Source organism: Typha angustifolia, chromosome 7, assembly GCF_048772165.1.
Source record: "Typha angustifolia cultivar Huaian chromosome 7, ASM4877216v1, whole genome shotgun sequence".
Lineage (NCBI taxonomy): Eukaryota > Viridiplantae > Streptophyta > Magnoliopsida > Poales > Typhaceae > Typha > Typha angustifolia.
The window spans coordinates 5,942,770-5,965,538 of record NC_133245.1 but is presented as its reverse complement, the minus strand read 5'-3'; the positions used below and the strand labels follow the sequence as shown (position 1 = coordinate 5,965,538).

Here is a 22,769-nt window from a genome sequence, read left to right as displayed (position 1 = left end):
TACTATTCCATCTCAATTCTTCAAAGTCAATCTTAATCCATTGTTAAGTGGTGTTCACCTATTAACAATTGAGAGCCAAGCTCTCTCATCAATGGATTTCAAAAAAGCCCTCATCCTAGTATTTTAATAAGAATAATTAGATCGATCAAGAAAGGGAGGTCTACCACTAGATTGCTCATCTCTGGGTAACTCGATCTCCTTAAGAATCTCTCTCTAAAGTATAAGATATATGTTCTGCTAGCAATTAAAAAAATTAAATTTATAACTGCCCTATAAGATTGAATTAACCACACACTATCACTATAACAAAATGTGGAATATAAGAGGGTAAAGAGGCAAACCCAAATACAAAACAATTTAATGTGGAAAAACCTCATACCTTGATAAAAAATTACGAATCCAAAGTCTAATTGAAACCAGTCACTAATAACAAAAGTAGTAGTTATAAGAAGCTTACAAATCTCCTATAATCTCCATGACTCAATTTGTGACAACTTTGCTTGTTTGACCTCGTGATTCACTGCTTTTTATGACTAGTTTTAAACCTTAATGACCCTCTAGATAGTGTAGGTATGGTGTGTAAAATAAAAATTAAGTACATAATGTCAAAAGTCGGGCAACGACCTCTAATATTCATTTGAAGCCATAGTTGAACTTCCACGGTCTCTGAAATGACAATGATTATGAGTCCCTACAATTAGGCTAATTAACCATTATATATCTCATCTAAATAAGATATAAACTCTACTTTAAAGTATCGTTAAGATAATCATATAAGTCACGGATCTTTGCTAGCGTTCAAATGCAGGTAGGGGTGTTTGAACTTCCTACCATAAAAGCTTGTAATCTCGAGTCTGTTTGCACTATGTCTGACCACTTATGAAAATACTTGCGACAAGAAAAGTCTCCTATACATGCGAACACTAAGAATTATGTTCATACACCTCTTCAAATGTCTATTGCACATAAAACTGAGTATCTATATTAATAATGAATGAAATTGTGTTCGAACCACTTGTAAACACTTTTAAGAAAACTTATTTTTTGCTTCAATTTTCTTTGTTTTTTGCTTTGTATATCCTCATAGACTTCATAATGCTGTTTATATGCTCATACAAAAATTCTAGACATAATTACACTAAATTTTTTAAAACACATTATTAATTACATATAAACTTACTCAAGAGTAGAGAGATTATTTTGCATTTATTATTAGTTTAACATATTTATATAGTAATATTAATTAAGAGAGCTAATGTCAATGTGTTTTCAAGTTATTAAAACCAAAATGTATAATAAAATAGGGTGTGAATGAAAATGAAGGCAAAATGTAAGTTGTTTTTGGTAACTTTCTCTATAATATACCAACCCTAATGCTTGTCATTCCAAATGTCATATCAAAAATTAATAAAAGAAATAACATAACATATGCATAAATTTTGAACCAAATAGGAACCATACCCTCAGGGCTAAATTGACAATCCTATTACCTCTCACCTTTCTCATGCATCTTGTGCGATGTTAAACATCTCCGAGTACAGCAAGAACAATTTGCTAAGATTACCTAGCAGATTCCTTGGAATAGTAGCATTTTCCACATATTGGAATCTATAGTAGTTTGTAGATCAAAAGGAAGATGCATAAACCAAATGCACTGCTAAGCTTCCACAGAATAACCAGCCATATTTTGACACACCATAAATTCTAGTGAATGAGGATGTTTGTGAACACTAGTAGAAGAATTCATTCTATCGATAAAGACATCAAATGAGGCTTTGCATGATCATCATACTGTGCTGGCATTTATTACTAGAATTTATATGTAGAGGCTCATGGTAAACATGTCCAAATTTTGTGAGTACATACTTACACTTGAAGGTAGACATTTCCATAGCACATTTTATTTTAGTTTTTTTTATTTGAAAATTTTGTGTTATTTTGCATAATTAGAGTCGAAGATGATATGCTAGCCATGCATAAATTAGGAGATACTTATCCTTTTAGAGCCGCCTTGCCTACCTTGGGTATCCTAGTATGGAAGAGTTAGTTATTATGTACGTACATGTTATAAAGAATATCCTTGATCTCCTCATGATATATCGCTTGTGAAAATATAGTTGCATGTTAGAAAAAAAATATATAAAAGTGAAAAGATTTATATATATCATAAGGGTTGCGCAACCCCTCTTTTATTAAGATTAAGTCTTTCTCATCTTATATGTGAGAGTTAAGTTTTACGGTAAGCAAAAAGTGAAAAACTTAATAATTTAAGCTTTTCGACTAAGTAGAGCTCTAAGATTTATATACAAACTCTCTTTCATTAGGATTATTCATCTCATTACAATTCTCCACTTATTTTGAAATGGACGGTCTTCAAATGATGTCAAAATAAATATTCTGAGAGAATGTGGTGGTTTTAAAGAAAAATTCGTCACATATGGACTACAAATTGTCAAAAGAATGGAATAAGAATCCTTAGCAATTATTAGGAGTTATCTCTATTCATCTCCCATTATTTCCAAGGTTGCTTTTAGTTGAAAAGTGTCAGATAAATCTTTTATATCATTCAACTTTTAATATTTACAACTTATTACATATAAAACGTAAGGAATAGTGTCTATGAAAGAACCAACATAAAGGGTGGTTGGATTTGGCCGGTTACTCTAGCGATCGAGTTAGTGACTTTTTGACTCTTCTTTTGATTGCTAGGTATGTCGAACACTAACATGGTGTATCTCCTTCGACAGTACCTTTTCAATTGTTAGACCTCTGTATGAGTGTGGCTTGGGAATCAATTCCTATTGATATTTTGTGATCAATCTTGTCTAAGATTTGGCCATTCTTTACCCCTTTCTTAGCCGCAGACATCAAAACAATTTTTTACGAACATTGTTATCTACCTCAGTAAGCTGCTAAGAGTTGATGAGCCTATCACTAAATCGCAATGTAGGTTTGCAAGGATGTGTGGGACCTTGATCTTTCAATGCCATTGAGGTAAGCTCTCTTAGTCAGCGTTGGTCACTGCAGGGTCAATGTAGGTTTCAAATTTGAGCACCTCCTTGTATTCTATTACGCTTGTGGCTGTATGGCCATGACGAAAATGATTGCCTTGAAATACTAGTGCAAAGTGTTTAAGGGTAAACCAAGGATTTGGGGTAGTGGACCTGTTCCAAAGGTGATAATAAATTCGATGGATATCTCTACTTCTGTCTCAACATTGGAGATGAAGGATATGTTTTTTGATCATGATTATGCTGGTGTGTGGTGGTAGACGTGGTGGCTAGGAATAACTAGGACTACGGGGTGAATCACTTGCGATACAACTACCACTTCTTGAGTTAGAAGGTTGCTGGGGTTGTTGGAGGTGCTTGATGGGTTTTCTACCACAAGGCCAAAGTTTAGCAAGTCATATTAGATCCCATACCAAAAAAACTATGTTATTATCAAAGAAATTGTCCCGGTGGTAGAATCGGGAAACACCAATTAATTTTTATGTCATTTATAGTTTGAAATTGTGAAGACTTGCTAAGCAAGACACCGTCAACCATTGTAATAAATTAAGTATAATATATATTATTTTTATTCTATTTTAAAAAAATAGAATGGTACTAATGTTTTGGATTTTTGTTGCAAGAATCGTGGAGACTGGACTAAAGGAGTGATTCCAAGCCGAGGGCTATCTAGGGCATTGTTATGGTCTAGAACACAGTTGAGGCTAGGTTTTCTCCTTTCTCAAACCTTTCAAATTGTTGTAAGGCAGTATATCACATAGAGGTAATATTCTATAGATTAAAGTCAGGTAGATAAATCATGTGAATAGTAGTTTATCCCTATTCTTCTCATTAGCAGAAGAAATAGCATTAAAATTTTCAATAAAACACACTAGGTCCTCTTTTTACCTAGTTCAATACTCGAGAGAGGAGGGCACACATCTAGGCTATACTCGATGGTGCCCTCGTGAACGAGGCTTGCCTTAGAGCTTTTCATGACTCATCAATCATGTATTTAAAGTGTATTGGATTTGACCATTCCCCAGTGTTACTGTCTTCATACTGTGAGTCCCCTAAGATTAAGCATCCTTTTATATTTGAGTCATTCTAGGTCTAATATGATGAAATTTGCCATTTGGTTGCTTAGTCTTGGGTTAACCATAGAAAGATGAAGGCTATCCTAACAAAGTTGAACCAGTTTAAGTTCAAAGTCCTAGACTAGAAAATGACTAGTCTAGGGTGAAATGAGAACTATATCGATGAAGCTAGGCAGTCATTACTAGAATTGAAAGATGAGAGGATTAAGGGCTCAGTCCCTCTAAATCTATGGGGTTGCAAGTGGCTTATAGCAATATATTGCTCTCTTGAGCCAATTGGATGACAAGTGGAGGGAAAAGGCTAGAATTAACTAAGTTGTAGCTGGAGATTAGAACACTAAGTTCTTCTAGATTGCCTCACTTATTAGGTGTTAGCATAATATGATTGTATGTATTTTCAATGACCAAGAGAGAGAATGAAGGATTGGAAAAAAAATATTGTTATTAGTTTTTCACGTCCTTATTTGAACTTATTGATGATATTTCTTCTAAACTTTCTCCTACTTTACTATCAAATTCAAGATGTTTTGTGAGGGTTTTTCTCAATTCCACTAATCTTCTTGTATTCCTGAGAGTTCAGTAGAACCCATATTGTCCTCGTACCAAAAATTTCTAACCCCATTGCTGGTGCATGACAATCACCCTATATATCTTTGTTATGTGCTCTACTAACTCGTTGCCAAAACTTTAGTCAACTATCTTAAGTCTTTCCTTCCCTCTTTGGTGCATCCTAAGCAATCTGTCTTTGTGGCAGAAAGATCTATTCTGGATAATATTATTTTGGCTTAGGAGTTGGTTCATTCATTCCATACTTTAAGTGAGATGATATATGATTGTAAAATTGGATATGGAAAATGCCTATAATAAGCTTCACTTAGATGCTATTATTGAGGATCCCCTTTCACCTTATTTGTTTAAATTATACTCTCAGATTTTATATGGTCTACTTAATTCTACGACGAATTATGAATTTTTGGATGATTTTTGTATATCTCACTACTCTAAAAATATGTGTATAACATTTGTTAATGATATTTTAATTGTGAATAAGATATCTCAGAGTAACTATAACGTGCTTAATTCTATTATGCATTACTACTTATATAATTACCAATCAAAAAGTTAATAGGAGCAAATCGACTTTTTATCTTCTGCATTAAGCTAATCATCTCATAGGTAGGGTGCTTTCCCTTTCACCTATCTAGGGATCCCTATTCAGCCTTGCAAGCCCATGCTTCGCTCATTTTATTAATCTTGTCAATAGGGCTGGCTCCAAGCTAGTATGGTAACACCATGCGATCTCTCAACTATCAACTGCCTCATTTTAATTATTGCCTAAGGTTGCTCTAAGCCCATACTCTGCTCATTTTACCCTCTTACGCTTTGTGCAGTTCTTTGATCCTTCTCTAGTCATGGCTAAGGCTGAAAAGTTGGCTAGATTAAGGGAGGATGGGTTAGGGTTTTGTGACTTGCGATCCTCTTAGATTTACTTAATTATTCTCCATACTTTTAACTTCTAAATTGTACTGCCTTGAGTTCAACCCATGTCCCATAAGTATGGCCCTTGCCACCAATGGCGATAGTTATGGGTTGCTACTAGAAGTCCTAAATGTTCGAGCATGTGCACTCTTTCCTTTGGGCAGTTAAGGATATTTTATCAGTTTCTATTGGGGATGGTAAGTCCACCATTCTTGGTGTTGAATTGAATCCCAAGAATGATACGTGCCCTAGCAATGCTAAGACGATCGCTCACATATTGCTCCATTATAGCTAGGCAAAGGAGTTATAAAGGCTCTTTGGTAGCAAATTGGGCTTCTCTTTCTTGTCAATGGATCAATAGAGTGAGAGGACTGGATACTTAAAGGGCAAAATCTTGCTAAAGAGATGCATGCATTGTTGTAGGTTCTTCTCATCATAGGCATGTGGTAATTTTGGAAGGACATAAATGAATGTCTCTCGCAAGAAGGAGCTTCCTAGATCCATTTTCTTCAAAGCGATTACCATGACTATGAAAATTTCTCTCATTGTGTTGAAGCCTAAAGCCCTAACCCTTATCCCTCAACTCTAGAACGAGTGATCTCCGTATATAGGCTAAGCCCTCAAATTATCATTTAACTGAGAAGGCGTAGATCAATTTGGGCTGCTTTGTTCATAAGTTTAGTGAAAGACATATTATTATGAGTGCTAGGTTTTCTTGTGGATCTGATATGTTGCAAATTAAAACTGACGCTCTTTGATTGGGTCTCAAAGGCTCTTTCCCATAAACTTTTAAATTTGTCCTTTGAATATTACTCTAAGCAAAACCAACTAACTCTAGTAGAGTTGGTAAGTATCTTGCTCATGACTAAGGAAATCATAAGTTTAACTCCAACCCTAAACAATATTGTGGAGAAATTGTTTCGTGATTGTGGTCGGTGGTTTGATGGCTTGGCTTGATTCGGTTGATGGCTCAATAATGTGGTTAACTTGGAAGAACAGCATGATAACATAACAGCTTGGAGCAGGTCGCAATAGCGTTTGATTCAAAGCAATTATTTGACAACGCATATGATTTGAAACCTAGATTAGACAGCTAAAAGCTCGATGAGACCTAAATGCCTCTATATCTAGAAAGGGTTGGTCCTTTGTCCAACTTATATCTAGCCTTCGAACTCATGAATGATCAAAAAGAAAATATTACTCTAAGCAATTGGTGGATATTCTCAACATTTACTTGGACCTTCTTTAGTTACGTCATATTCCCTTATTTAGCGGCTATAATCTAAAAGTTTTTCAATTCATTGGATTGAAAGTTGCACCTCACAGTGGAATAGCATTTTTTCCGAGGACATGTAAAGTTCTGTTTTGGAACAAGATATATTACTTCTATTCTCTTGAGATAATGATATTTACCTCTTTAACAAAAAAAAAAGGGACCAACTTAATATCTTTTATAAACATTTTTGCTTATTCAATGGCCAACCCACAGCCAAGAAAAATCATTATGCCCATAAATATTTTACAAAATATTCTACCAACAAAATGATGTGATATTACTTTATTCATTAGTAGTTTCCGTCTTCATCCTTCTCACCATCACTACCAACGAATAACACGATGCTTTAAAAAAGAAAACGAATAACACGATGCCATATCATTTATATCAATGTATTTAGTTAGTATTTGTGGGCATATCATTGTTATCCCCAAGCAAATACCCCCTCACTGCATGCAAATTCCTGCATCCAGATCTGAAGTAAATCCTCTCTCTCTCTCCTTTCCTATCTCCACGTGGCATCGCAAAACTAACCTTCGGTGTCCCATTGGGCCACGTCCCATCTCCGTACGCTTATCCATCCTATCACTACCCTGTGTCTAGTGCTCCTGAGGAATCTCTTAACCCCTCGCTCACCATTAAAGTGTACTCCATTTTCCAATTTTACAAAGAAAAAAATATATATTCTAAAACCAAGTCAAGCAAAGAAGCAGTCGATCGACGAGCTTAAAAGCCCATCCCCCGGCTCTCTCTCCCCCCTCCCCATCTAAAGCAACACAACCTTTAGAGAGAGAGAGAAAGAGAGAGAGAGAGAGAGAGAGAGAGAGAGAGAGGAGAGAGAGAAGAGGATGGAAGATGAAGAGAAAAGTATAACCAAAATAACCTCTTCTCGTTTCAAAAGGGTGTGTGTATTCTGTGGTAGTAGCCCAGGCAAGAAGGCAAGTTACCAGCTTGCAGCAATCCAGCTTGGTCATGAATTGGTTAGCCTCTCCTCCTCCGATCCTACTGAATAATTCCATACAATCTTGATTAGATTTGAGAAAGCTAGGCGGAGTTTTGGATCAAGCCCCATGTGGTGAAATATCTCGACCCCTGTTCCCAATCAGTCCTCTGTTTCATTCTCCAAAGTTTGGACTCAATTGCAGGTTGAGAGGAAGATAGATTTGGTCTATGGGGGTGGTAGCGTTGGCCTCATGGGACTCGTCTCTCGTGCTGTCTTCAATGGTGGTCGCCATGTCTTAGGGTATCTCTCTCTCTCTCTCTCTCTCTCTCTCTTTCCAACTGTTAACACTCCAACTTCTTTAAGTCCATTCTTTCTTTCTTTAATTATTGTTTTGTCTATGTTGCAGTGTCATTCCCAGGACTCTAATGCCAAGAGAGGTAGGCCACGATGTGTCTTATTACTTCTCAATTCTCTTTATTAAAACCTCTACATAAAAGTTAATTAGACGTAGTAATCTACAACGAGTTGCAGATAATTGGGGAGACAGTCGGAGAGGTGAGAGCAGTCTCCGGCATGCATCAACGGAAAGCCGAGATGGCTCGCCAAGCCGACGCCTTTATCGCGCTCCCCGGTAAACTATCTAATCAAGCTTATCGTCATCATCGGTACGATCCAGATTATCAGTACCATTCCATGCACCGGCTTCCCGAGTCGTACCGTACGACTCCGGATGCCAGACTGATAAAATTTCAGATCTATATTTATTGGATCTGTCCATCTACAAATTAGAGTAACCCCTTTTTATGCCTCTTGAGTGATGGGGCCATGGAATATTATCTTCTGGTGATTGACCACCTGATTATTTGTGTGTTTTTTTTAAACATCTTTGGTTTAGCATACATCAAATTGCGAATGTTTAGATGTGTACGTCTGTACATCTCCATGTGATTCCACAGGAGATACCAATATCTCTAGCTAGCTTATGACCCACATACATACTATTACTCTTCTCAAACTATATATGTGAATATATAAATATAAATAAATATACATATATATATATAGGTGGATATGGGACCTTGGAAGAGCTCCTGGAAGTCATTACTTGGGCTCAGTTAGGGATCCATGATAAGCCGGTAAATATCTCCACCGTAGAAATAATTTTCTACTAGTTAATGATTAGATGATCGATCGATGATTATTAAACAATATGTCTATGTGTACGTGCATGTCTATTGATGAGCAGGTGGGTTTGTTGAACGTTGATGGTTATTATAACTCACTCTTATCGCTAATCGACAAGGCTGTGGACGAAGGATTCATCACGCCGGCTGCTCGCCATATTATTATCTCTGCCCATACTGCTCATGAGCTATTCTCCAAGCTCGAGGTGTCCTGTTCCTTCCTTCGTCCTCTTCCTCTGGAAATTTGTTTTCAACTTTTATCTTATCTACCTAATTATTATCAAGATAAAAGAATTTAAAAATTAAATAAATATATAAATTTCAGGAGTATGTTCCGATGCATGATGGGTCTGCACTGGAGCTGAGTTGGGAGATGGAGCAGATAGTGCATTCACCAAAGTCGGACATCTCGCGTTGACCAAATCTATCTCTCTCGTGATAAAGTAACCCGACAAACAAAGTGCAGCCCTAATTAGCCTTCTAATCTTCTTCCGTTTTTTTTTCTTTTTCTTTTTTAGCGCAAAAATTGTATCTCTCACCCTCTTTCTTTCTTGGGTCCCACTTGTAACTTTCTTGACCTCAGAGCAATGGAAATTGAAGGTCAACAAAGTTACTCGAGCACGCACTCACTTTGTGTCGTTATTAGAGATCGCATGCCTACGTGGAACGACATTATTTAAGGAAATTTTCAAATAACACCTCGCATTTTATTTTTCTTTTTCTGAATATTACTCCGCCTCTCGTAATTTTCGTCTCACACCTCACTCTCACTCCACCGATTATATAAATTAAAATTATAGGGTGTTATTTGAGTAAAAAAAGACATATTTTAAATAAGAAAAATTTTGAAGGGTCACGCAGGAAAGAAGAGGCCGTATTTATTATGTTTATGTGCGTCGTGACACGTGGAAGGATGAGGCTGGGGAGTTATTGGGAGGTCAGACGTACCATGTAGGACCGTGGGAGGGGAGGAGGAGAAGTGGTTTGGTAGGTGGGTTTTGAGTGGCTGTGACGTGAGATGGACGGATAAGAGTTGGAGGAAACCATCTTCAAATCTTTGCACGTGAAGGACTTCATCTGGGGTTTTGGCGAGCCCTGATTGGATACTAGACACAAGGCTATGACGCAATCAATTTTAACGTAGTGGCTCATTTTTCATTATTTATTTATTTTTTTTATTTTTTAAAAAAAATAAAGCTAAATTAAACGAGCTAAATTATTTATCCATTCGAAGCTTCCGTGTCAAAATTTGACAACCTAACGATCTTTATCGGTGGGAATAGGACACAAATTACACCCTATATTTTTATTATTTAAAAATATTATAATTAAATCCTTCATTTTCTCTATAGTTTTTATATAACACCTTACGTTAGTTTGAATAACTGTCAATAACATATATTTATAGTTTATACAACTGTACTAATTATTAAATAACTTAAATACCTCTAGAAAATTTCTAATACTCTTCTACTTAATTTTGATTGCGTCATATAAAAATTATAAAAAAAATATGGGGCTGGATTATAAGTCCTCAAAGATGAGGTGTTTATTGAAAATATAGATTGTGATTTAAAAAATTTACTTGAGTTACTTGAGCTAATTATTCTTAGACACCTTGGACTATAGCTTGTTTTTATATAGACCTTCTTATTTATTTTTTTTATAAATTTAATTGGCAACTATATATAAAATAATTTAAATATGTTCAAGTATATAGTTTTCTTTTATTATTGTAAAATGAGCATATATATAAGCTGGACAAAGATTGAGAGTTATAGTGGTTTGAACACCACTTCAAATATTTGCATTTACAAAGAGATAAATTATGCAATCACAATCGTTTAAGCACCAAGTAACTATGTTCAAATGCCTCCGAAAGATTTCCTCAACCTTTAACCTTTAGTATTTTGTGGGATCATTTACCCATCTGAAATGATATTTAAGAGTTATCAAAAGTAGCCATCTTTGATTTGATTATCATTGAGGAGAGCTTTTGCAACTTAAGGCTTTTCAAATAGAATGCATCTCAATCTTCAATCTACACAATTTTAATTTTGTAAATCGTGGAGGACAACGTCTTGAGGATTACTAATGTGGCAATGTCGAGGATTACAAAGATTGAAAATTGATCACAAAAGTAATGAATCATGGGATTTGACAAGCAAGACAGTTTCAAATAGAGTCGTGAGGATTGATGGGTGTTTGTAACTGCATCTTGTAAACTTTTATGATTAATTTGTAACTATCTATTTTTATCGGAGTTTGGATCTATTATTTTTGTTTACCCATTTTGGGATTTTTCATGTAAATTTCTTAATGTTCACTTTTGCTTATTTATATATTATTATTTTGTATAAATATTTTTAATATGTAAGAATTTAGAAAATTATGCCTAGAGTTTATATTTTTTTCAATATGAGAGATTCTCCGGACAATGAATTTCCACAAATATGGACAATCTTCAATTAGGCTATTAATTCCTGATGAAATGAATTATGATTACTAGTAGGCTAGAATATGATCATTTTAAAAATCTATAGATGAATGTGTTTGCCCGTTAGGAGCATACCAGAGCAAAACAATTGGTAAATTTGCAAAGTTATAGGACAAAATTGATTATGAGAAAACAGGATGAAATAGTAAAGTAATAAAATATTATTTATAGTTGTCTCTTCTAACGAATTTTGGATGCATGAGTCATCTTAGAAACTACCCATTTAGGTACTGCTGCCGACAAGTTCTTTATGCTTTAAAGGCTAACAATAAATTTTAGGACTCTTCACGTAGAGGAGAATGAAACTTTCGATGAGTTTTATGCTAAATTAAATGGCATAATAAACTCAAGTTTTAATGAAGGAGAGAGAATCTTACAGCATAGGATTGTTTAAAAATTCTTAGATTCTTGCCTGAAAGATCTTAGGTTGGCCTATTATCATTAAAGAAAGTATGGAAATCAATTCATAATACTCAAAAGTCTAAAGGCATATCTAAGGATTATTAGAAAGGTTCTAGGAATCTTTTAGAGGATATTTTGCCTTATTTGACCGCTTGAACTTATATATTTTTATGATCTTTCCACATGCTACATTGAGTAGTCATTAATTAAAACCCTTTTTTCTTGCTGCAAACTAATTATATGGTCTCATATATGTAAGAGATGACATCAAACCTCTCTCTCATTAAGATACATCTGGTTGTAATCAGGAGGAAACGAAGGCAAGCATGCTCATAACAAAAGAAGCAAAAGAACAAGAGATGATGTGTGGAAGGTAGATAGTCCACAGGAGGAGGAAAGAAGAGTAAGAGGATGAGAGGAAAGCAGTTGGTGGACTAACAAATGCGCACTAAATGTGAAAGAGTTAATGTTCATTAGCTAAAAGCTGTTAGATGTGATGGAATAGAAAGAGAATGTCTCTAAGTGTTCAGTCGTTGCAATACTATTGGTAGACTACTGTTGTAGTTTTTGACTCTTGCGTTTGGAAAAGGGATATAATTAAAGATGGTGGACTACTATTGTGGCTTTCTAAATTAATAAGGGTACTGTTGTTGGATTGGGTTTCTTTTACAGCCTGTTTAATGGAGAGAATGGGAGAAAAGATAGAAAGAAAATAAGGACAGAAAGGGAGAAAGAACAATTTTTTTATTTATATTTTCAGCATTCGAAATATACTTTTATCATATTATACTATTTATTTGATCTTTTAACAAATTTAAAAGAGAATAATTAAATATGTTAGACATTATTACATTTTATTTTCTCTTCTTAAACCTAGCAAAGTAGACTTACTTTTGCTTTCTCTTTTATAGTTCTCTCTCATATTCTTGGAACAGAATATTAGAGGTACTAGTTGTAAATAAGAGGAGAAATTACAATTTACTTCTGACTTATTGAACAGGTGATCCGTGTACCCTATTTAATAATTACTCAGAATATATCACATATAATTAAGTTAAATATGTTACATGTGCTATTTGAGTTAAATATGTAGTTGAAATAGGTTGACACAATTCAACTCATTTAACTTAAATAATTTGATTTCAGGACAAATGGCTGGAAAAAAAAAAGAATACAATCAGTTTTGTACTTGTTTATAATTTGAACCTGATTATGCTAAACATAAATATGTTTAATGCCTTAGGGTTTATATCAAATTAAAAAAGGTTGCAACCCTCAACGTTCATTCTCCTATATTGAGGTACCCGTGGCATTAATTAGTATAATCTTAGCCGTCTCAATAGAGCCTATTTGGGCCCAAGGGAATTAACCCAATAAAGTTTGGGCTTTGCTGCATGGTTATATGCCTTTCTATAGATATTATAGTGATCCATCTTTTTTACAATCCATGAGTCCTAGTCAATCAAAATTTGGTACATTGTAATATCACAACTCTCAATATTTATGAATATATCTTTAGGTTTTTATAATTTATGTAGCTTGAACTCTCTTACGACTCTTTTTAACTTCTATTCAACTTTAATAATAACCATGACCCTGACTCCAAATAGGATTCCACATCACTTCAAAACTCTAGAGATTCATTGTAGCAGTGAATTAGATAATTTCCAACATTTTTGTTTCTTAGCATTGAGTGCTTATTAGAATATAAGAAATAAAAATTATCATTACCTAACAGTATAAGTTTTTAAAGCCGTAAGTGGGTTAATATAATATTAGAGTAGAAATGGTGAGCTTGAAATATGCTCATATAGAGTGCACCTTTTGATGATCAATCTAGAAGTGACCCTAACTCATTGGAACTCCAGTCGACTCCGGTACTCATGCCAACTCCATCTGGATCAAAGGAGTCAGATATGTAGATCGACATCACCAAAAATCACTTGGTGTTGGTGGTCAGTGAAGGGAGACAGCAGAATGAGGAGGTCAGCATAGAAGCTGAAGGCGAGCCCAATGGACAACCCAAAGGGGAGACACGTTCCTCTGCCTCCATGTGGGGAAGACTCAGCTGAGTCTGCCCATTCTTTTACTACCAGTTGCAAATGTTTAAAGCATTAGCTCAGAACTATAGGGGGGCACTCAAAACGGAGGTGTTGGATCACTATAGAGGTCTGAATAGAAGCCACAAAGTGAACATCCTTATCTTGCTTCAAACTCATGCGGATTGGGATGCGGCAAAGGTAGTCGCCAGAGCGTTAGGAAGGTCCTAGAAATGGTTTGCTGTCCCGACGATGGGCAGCTTAGGCGGGATTATAGTCCTATGGAAGAATACCATAGGCTGGATAGAAATGGTGGCGTCCTCCCGCTATGCCCTACATATGGTTATCACAACCATAACAGGCATACCTGGATCTGGTCGGCCATCTATGCTAGTAATAATCTCTTGTTTCAAACGGAGTTGTGGAAGGAGCTAGTGCAACTCACCAACCTCAAGCTCCCATGGCTCATTGTCAGCAATTTCAACACTTACATAACAATGGGTGAAAAGAAAAGCTGTGGGAGTGGTCGAGCTCGGCCCCAAGTGCAGTGCCTTTGTGGGGTTTATAGACTAGGCAGGCCTTTGTGATCTTGGGTATGAAGGGCTACCATCCACATGGTGCAACAACCAGCAAGAGGAGCAAAGGATCTGTGTCCCGCTAAATCAGGCTCTAGCTAATGGAGAATGGCTAGCGACTTACCCTCACAATAGGATCTTCTACTTACATTGTGCTACGTCGAATTATGCCTCACTACTGATGACGATCCAACTCTCTCCCCTCAAGCTCAATTACCCTTTTAGGTTCGAGCTCTTCTGGCTTGAATACATGGACTACAAACGAGTGGTACATGAGGTTTGGGGGAAGACGGCTCATGGGAACCCCCTCCATGCATTCATGCACAAAGTTTGCCTCCTACCAAAGGCTTTTCGTAGCTGGCATAGAAGTGTGGTGGGGAACCTTAAGACCAACCTAGAAGAAGCTTCCATAATTGTCAAGTAGCTAAAGGAGCAAGATGCCATGGGCCAATTGGATTTGGAGGGGCTGCAAACCCTCAACAGTCAGTATTCAAGAAGTCAATGCTTAGCAATCAAATCAACATCAAATAGGCACAGCAAGCACACCTGAAAAGGGTACATAAGGGAGATCGTAATACCAAGTTCTTTCACCTTTTCACAACTATCAATAAATAGTGCAACCAAATTGTCGGGACCACGAAAGCATATGAGAGTTGGACGCAAGACCCAGTGGAGGTGAGGATAGCCTTCACGAAATTCTATCATAGGGTTTGGGGGCTAGATGAAGGGGACATTGTGGAAGCATCATTCTGATCGAAACTTCCAAAGATCTTGCTAGAAGATGCTCAACAGCTAGTGGCCTCGATCTCCATGGACGAGATAAAAGCAGCATTGTGGACCATGCCCAGAGGTGGATAGTATTTAGGCAAAAGTATACATCCAGTTCTGGGAGACCATGGGGCCAAATCCTCTGTGAGGCAATCGAGTACTTCTTCACGATGGCCTCTCTCCCGAGCAAGTGGGGGAACACTTTCTTGACCTCATACCTAAGGTTGAAAATTGGGTATAGGTGCAGGACTTTCAGTCGATTGAACTATGCAATGTGGCTTACAAAATCATCTCGAAGGTGTTGGTGGCTTGACTCAAGCCTCTTTTGGCAAAGGTGGTCGGCCCAAATTAGGCTACCTTTGCTGTTTGCTAAAGCATCGTGGACAATATCTTGGCAATTTAGGAAGTTGTGCATTCCCTCATGCACGATAAACTTTGACCGCCAATAATGATGTCAAATATGGATGTGGAAAAGGCATACGATAGAGTCAGCTGGACGACGATCCTCAGCATTCTCGCACACATGGGCTTTTTAGTAAAATGGTGTACAAGGATCCATGCATGTATCTCATTGCCGAGGTTTGCGATCTTTATAAATGAAAGTCCGTCGAAATGGTTCTCGTCACACCATGGCCTGCATCGAGGCAACCCTTTGTCACCGTACTTGTTTATCTTGATTTCCTAGGTACTCATTGGTCTACTCGATGCGAAGACCAACTCCAACGAGCTCTAAGGGTTCAGGGAGGGAGCAGTTCACCTATCTCACCTACTCTACATTGATGGCCTCTTGATAATGGCCTTAGTGAACCATTCTAATGCAAAATGCATCCTAGCTTGCGTGGGAAGCTACTTAGCTTTAACTAACCAAAAGGTGAACACAGCGAAATCGGCCCTCTACCTCCTTGAGTAGATCAGCCAGGGCTTGGCTCTACAACTAGAAGAAAGGTTGGGCTGTCCTCGGTGGCCATGCCTTATATCAGGTAGACCGGTCAAGGTTAGAGAACACCAACCCTTGGTGGGCAGAGTGGAGAGGTGCCTCACTAGATGGAAAAGAAGCTTCCTCTCAACCGTAGGGAGGGCTACGCTAGTGAAGGCAACGCTTTTAGCCATACCATTATATTAGATTGGTCTCACTTGGCTGCCAAACTTCGTCCTCAATGTGATTACAAGCAAGGCAAGAGCTTTTCTCTAGGATAATGGTCACGGCCGTGGCATGCACCTAATTAACGCACGGAGTTGGAGGAGAGTGTCGTGCTGTGTGGACTATTCGACGAGACCTGTAGGCATTTATTTTCTTAGTGCAAGTTTAGCGAAGGAGTTTGACAAAGCCTATGTGAGACTTTACGCATGACCAAGCTAGTAATAGATCAGGATTGGATTACCTTTGCATGGCCTAGGGAAGCAGGCCATGCAAGGTGGATAAGGGGTCATTGTGGCAACTCTATGGCAATTATGGAAGCAACATAATACAGTGATTTTTGGCGAGGCCTCGACGACCCTAAGGACAATTGTCATGCGAGCATAATAGCTAGCCAAAGAATACGCTAGTGAAGGAAGGAAAAAAAACCCGCCGAAGTTAATGTTAGGAGGCTAGCCAAGTGGGTGCATCGGATTCAGTTGAACAAAAATTAATACAGATAGGGTATTCTTGAAGGAAGTAAACTATGGTGGCTCAGGCGTGTGGCCATAAATGAAAAGGGGACTAGTCTAGGCAGCTTGGGAACCATGCACAAATGAATCTGCCATCTTTTCAAAAATACTATCAGAATGGGTCTCTAGGCTACGGAGCCGAATACAGATGTCATCTTGGAAACGAACTCCATTGCGCTGGTGAGGATACTCCGAGAGGAAGAAATTTGTCCTTGGAAAATTAGGAACCTTGTGGAGGAATGTATTGGCCTCTTGAGAGGACTAAGGAAGGTCCATATTTTGCATGTGTTCCGAGAGGCAAACCCGGCGACTGACTAGGCAACTAGCCAGGGGACTCTCAGGACAAATTTTACTTTCATTAGGCCAAATGACCTAGCCTAATCTATGTAAAATTCTTTTGGACCCCCAACATAGTTGGGTAAGAGCTAAAGCTTAATATAGCTCTCCATTTCAGAAAAGGAAAAAAAGAAAAGAAGTGACCCTAACATAATTAGTGGACAATACTGCCCTTCTTATTTCTTTCTTTCCCTTTCAATACACCACCTATTATTTTTCAACCCTCAATTTCTTTTTCCTCTATCCCTTCTCCCTCCTCTTATTGTGATCAACTCCTCTCTTTTCTTCTATCAACGCTACCCTCTCTCCCCCTCTTCCCCTTTTTCTTCCTCAACATTAGGTCTTGGATCAATGGCATCTAGCAGAAGCATTGATGGCTATCAAGAAGTCCAATAAAATTGGGAGATGGTCTCCCAATATGGGTCTAAGTGTAAAAAATTAAAAAACAATGGCTTAGTAAGGAGGTTATAGGTCGTGTGTAATTTACCAAATATATATATAAAGTCTAAGACAATGGCTCTAGTAGGATTTGGACCCATTTGGGGCCATCTCTTCTCCCTTCCTATGAGAGCCTCTTCTCGTCGTCGCTGACAACCCCCTAGCTGGAAGCCAAATGGTAAGATGACAGAGGCATTTTCCTTCTATTTCTTCTTTCTTCCTCTCTCTTCTTCCTTCTCTCTCTAAGCATAGTGATGATTTTGTTGCCGTTATTGCCCTCGTCTTGTTCTCCCTTCCTCTAGAGCTTCCTGATGCAATCTTTCTTCCTCTTGATCTCATTTCCCCCTCCCTCTCCATTCATCTCCCCTTTGTGTTTTCCCCCAACTTGCTAGCCTCTCTATTCGTCTACACCTTGTCACTATTTTCTCTTATTGCCCTTTGTCATTTACCCCACTATCTACCACCGCCATCCACCATAGTGAAGTCCGCAGTCATCTACTACGCCATACTTCTTGTTATAGACCGCTATCCACCATGCTATAACTTCTCCATATTAGTCAGACTATTTTGATTCTTTTGTTTAGTTTCCTTTCTTACTTTTTGTAAGGGCCTTTGTAGCTACACTGCTTTAAGATCTATGACACATGATGAAGCTTTACTTAACTAGCCTACTATTTTTGAGCAATTTGGGTGATGTTCCTCTTAAATCTTCTTCCTCTTCTTTGTTGTGTTGGTAGGGAGGCTACTTCAACTTATCTCCCTAATACTCTGTGTATCAAACTTATAACATACTGATGGAATTATGTTATGAACTAATTCTGGACTGATATGGACATAAAAAAATTATGAGAATTTTTTGTGATGATAGCCTCAAATTATGGATCTAACTGCTTTAATTTCACATAAATCTAAGGTCGAAATAAAAAGTTAAAGGTAAAATAGCGAAAGATCAAGGGTGGTGGTGGACTGATGTGATTTGGACTTCACTGAGTCGTCTCGAGTATAGATACACCTTGTGGGAGTTATTTCTTATTATGTTAGTTATATATTTCAGAAAAAAAATAAAAATTATGTATGTTGCATTTGAATGCGGGAGGGGGTGCAATCGGATGCCCTTGCAAACGCTTGCAGGCATTCACATCAACGAAGAACGCAATTTGTGCGTTTGAACGCGTGGACCATGTTCGAACGCTTGCATGCAAATGCCTGTATTCATTCGCATCGATAGAGAACGCAATTTGTGCATTTGAACGTCTAGATCTTATTCGAGCGCCCACGTGCGAATGCCTGCATACGTTCACATCGATAAAGAATGCAAAATACGCGTTCGAACGCGCTCGACCCCATTCGAACACGATCGGAGAGAATTCAATATTTCTAGTGTTAATAATTATTATTTTTGACTTGTTTGGTTAGCCTCTTAAGATGTGGATGGCAACCAAAAAATTATGATAAATGAATATTGAGTTCTATCCTCTCTCTTATCTCTCTATCCTAATCTTCCTTCCCTTTCGTTTAAGCCCTAGCCATGCGCCATCTCAACGTCGGTGATCTTCTAACCTCTCCAGTCTCTTGAGTTCTCCCTCCTCCTTGGGATCTCGGCCTGTTCTCCCCCTTCATTCTTATCCCCTAAATCCCACAAACTATCCACCATCATCTCCATTATCATCTCTAACCTTATCATCACCACCTCGCATCACCACCACCATCACCCCCACGTTTGCATATTTTCATCCCAATTTTAGTCAGAATGTGCAAAGGGCGTAAATAACAAAAGTGTAGATCAGAAAGTTATGGATCGATCAATCTTCATTTCGTAATATTATGACTACGATAGAATATCTGTTGAATATTTTTCCTTGGCTGCACGAGCTACCTTTCTACAATCGATCTAGATTGGGAAGTGGACGTCAGACCATAACAAGTGGTATCAAAGCCACCATTCCTCGGCCACCATGCCAACCACTAGATCCATGGCATCAAGACCCAATGAAGGCAACTCCGCAGAGGGAGAAGCCATGGAGATTATTAGATCGAATGCTAACCCTAACTCACTGATTGAAATGTCTCCAATGACCTCTACAGTCAACTTAGATCTAATCAAGATGTTTGTGGATATGATGGAGACACAACGAGCCATACAAGAATCAATGAAAGTTATGACTCAAGCCCTCTTAGACGCACCAAGAGGTACGGCGGCGACCGAGTTTCCTATTCGAGCCTAGGCTACACCACCAAGTGAACCACATTTTTGTCAAGGGACACCGCATCCACTCTTTCGTGCTAGGTGGGAGGAAGACCATGAGGATCCCATGGGTAGACACGCCCGAAGGCCCTTACTGCCTACGCTGGCTGAAAGGCGCAACATACCACCGCCAATCTTTTACCACGACGTACCTCCGCTGGTTCATCATCGTGACTGAGCACCGGATCTATCACTCCACGATGACAACGACGAGTGGTTGGATTATGAAGAACCCCACAACACCATCCTAGGGATGCTGGATTCAATCCAAGAGAAAGGAGGCCCAACCGGTATGAAGAAGAAGAACGAGGTGTATGTGTAGGGACGGTTCGCCTTAACTTCTCACCCTTCAATAGAGGAGACCCACTCGATTGGGTTTACCGAGCAAAGCAGTTCTTCAAATACCAATGAACACCTAATGCCCAAAAGGTGTTGTTGGCATCTTTCCATCTCGAAGACACCGCTATTTGATAGTGCCAGGCTACTCATCAAGCTCAACCCTATCGATCGTGGGAGGAGTTTGCTGACGTGATTTGCATTCGATATGGACCCTTCAGCTATGAAGGCTGCTCTTACCAAGTTAACTCAAAAGACTATGGTGAGAGCATATTAAGAGGAGTTCGAGCATATTAACAATTGAGTGCGGGGCTGGTCGGATTCTCAACTCAAGAGCATCTTCATTAGTGGTCTTCGACGGGACATTCAAGCTGAAGTGAAGGTTGCCCAACCAACCACATTGTTGGAGGCATTTGCAACAACTTAGTTGATGGAAGAGAAGCTTTAATAGCTGCGGATAGCGGCAAAAGGAAGCTAGAGCACCACGAAGTCTAGAGGAGTGCCTCGGTAAATAGTAGCAACACATTTTGTGTCGGTGCCCCCACCGAGAGCAATGGGTGCAAGACTACCTCCACGGCCACAACCAGAAGTGTGGAGACCTTTCCGAACTACTATGAGGAGATTTACTTCAGTCCAAGTTGAAAAGACAAGAGCAAAAGAGTTATGCTTTTACTATGATGAGCGATTCACCCCCAGGCACAAATATGTCCGACCGGCGGCCACTATGATGGTGTTGGATGATGCCGAGGAGGTGGAAGAAGAGGAGATATTGGGTGCTGAACTATAGGATATGATGGAAGACCAAGAAGCATTGGATGCGAGGAGATCCATGCCAAGATATCCATGCATGCCTACTTTGGTGCCAATACACCTTGAACGTTGTGGGTCGATGGCACGGTGAAAAATCAAACGGTGGAGATCCTCATCGACACCGAGAGCATCCACAACTTCATGGACGAGCGTGTGGTCAAGAAGATAGGGATGGCTATAAATGCTACTTTGAGATTTGATATAGCATTGGGAGATGGCACGATGCTTCGGGCAAATGGCATATGTCGAGAAGTTCTTTTAAAGATTCAGGGCAATTCTTTCACCTTCGATCTTCACAATTGGCCTTACGAGGGGCTGACATCGTATTGGGAACATAATAGAAGCAAAGTTTAGGCCCAATGACCTTTGACTTCTCGGAGATGTGGATGGACTTCAAACGAAGTGGCAAGCGGGTGCGGTTAGACAGAATTTGACCGCGGCTCTGAAAGAAACTTCAACCGATGGTGGGACTGCCAAAGGCTGGATGTCATGGGCTTTTAATGCAACTAATCCAGGGTCAAGAAGGCCAGGCTAAGGAAGAAGAAGTACCCACTGATTTGTCCACCTTATCGGAAGAATTTAGCGAGGTTTTGAGGAGCCAAGCAGCATGCCATCGGCTCGCTCCCAAGACCACCGCATTACTCCCGGAGTGGAACCGGCTAAGTGAAGCCTTACCGATACCATTTATGCAAAAGGAGGAGATCACAAGACTTGTCAAGGAGATGCTGGACAACGAAATTATCCAACTGAGCTGAAGCTTTTACTCCTCATCGATGCTCCTAGTGCAGAAGAAGGACGGGACATGGCGTTTCTACATGGATTACCGTGCACCCAATGCCATCACGTTGAAGGATAGGTATCCTATACCAGTCATTGAAGAATTCTTGGATGAGCTTTCGGGAGCCTCTTACTTCAGCAAGTTAGATTTGCAAGCCGGTTACCACCAAATCCGCGTGAGGCCCGAGGATATGCACAAGACTATATTTTGCACTTATAATGGGCATTATAAGTTTAAGGTCATGCCTTTTGGACTCACTAATGCCCCCTCTACCTTTCAAGGTTTAATAAATGACATCTTTCAGGCATTATTGAGGTGATTTGTGCTAATCTTCTTCGACAACATCCTTGTGTACAGCCCATCTTGTAAGGAGCATCTCACTCACCTTCGCGAAGTGTTGCAGATTTTAAAGGACAATGAGTTGAAGGTGAAGGAGTCCAAATATTTATAGGGCCAGCCGAGAGTGGAGTATCTTAGCCACATTATTTCAGCGGCGAGAGTAAAAGTCGATCCCACAAAGATGAAAAACATGGTGCAGTGGCAAATTCCAAAGACACCGAAAGAATTACGGGGCTTCCTAGATTGACGAGCTACTACCGTCGATTCATTGCCAACTACGACAAAATCGCTGCTCCCTTGACATCACTATTGAAGAAGGGAGAGTTTCATTGGACTGAAGTAGCAACGAAGGCCTTTGAAGCGTTAAAGAAGGCAATGACCACTGCTCCAGTTTTGGCATTACCCGATTTCACCAAACCCTTTGTCGTGAAATGCAATGCATCAGGAACTGAAATTAAAACTGTACTCATGCAAGAAGGAAGGCCAATGGCGTACATGAGCAAGGCATTGTCAATGAAGAACTAGATGATGTCTACCTATGAGCGGGAGATGCTAGCCGTTATCTATGCTGTCACCAAATGGACACC

At 38.9% G+C, this 22,769-nt stretch overlaps 1 protein-coding gene across 1 annotated transcript; it reads left to right on the top strand.

Annotated features, from left to right (window-relative positions):
* The first annotated feature begins 7,595 nt into the window (after window positions 1-7,595).
* On the top strand, window positions 7,596-9,691 carry LOC140764051 (cytokinin riboside 5'-monophosphate phosphoribohydrolase LOG1-like). Its single transcript, XM_073102501.1, has 7 exons — window positions 7,596-7,822; window positions 7,988-8,085; window positions 8,192-8,222; window positions 8,317-8,416; window positions 8,851-8,921; window positions 9,032-9,175; window positions 9,295-9,691. The coding sequence occupies exons 1-7, from the start codon at window positions 7,691-7,693 to the stop codon at window positions 9,385-9,387; spliced, it is 669 nt and encodes a 222-aa protein (XP_072958602.1). The 5' UTR covers window positions 7,596-7,690; the 3' UTR covers window positions 9,388-9,691.
* Window positions 9,692-22,769: the final 13,078 nt, after the last annotated feature.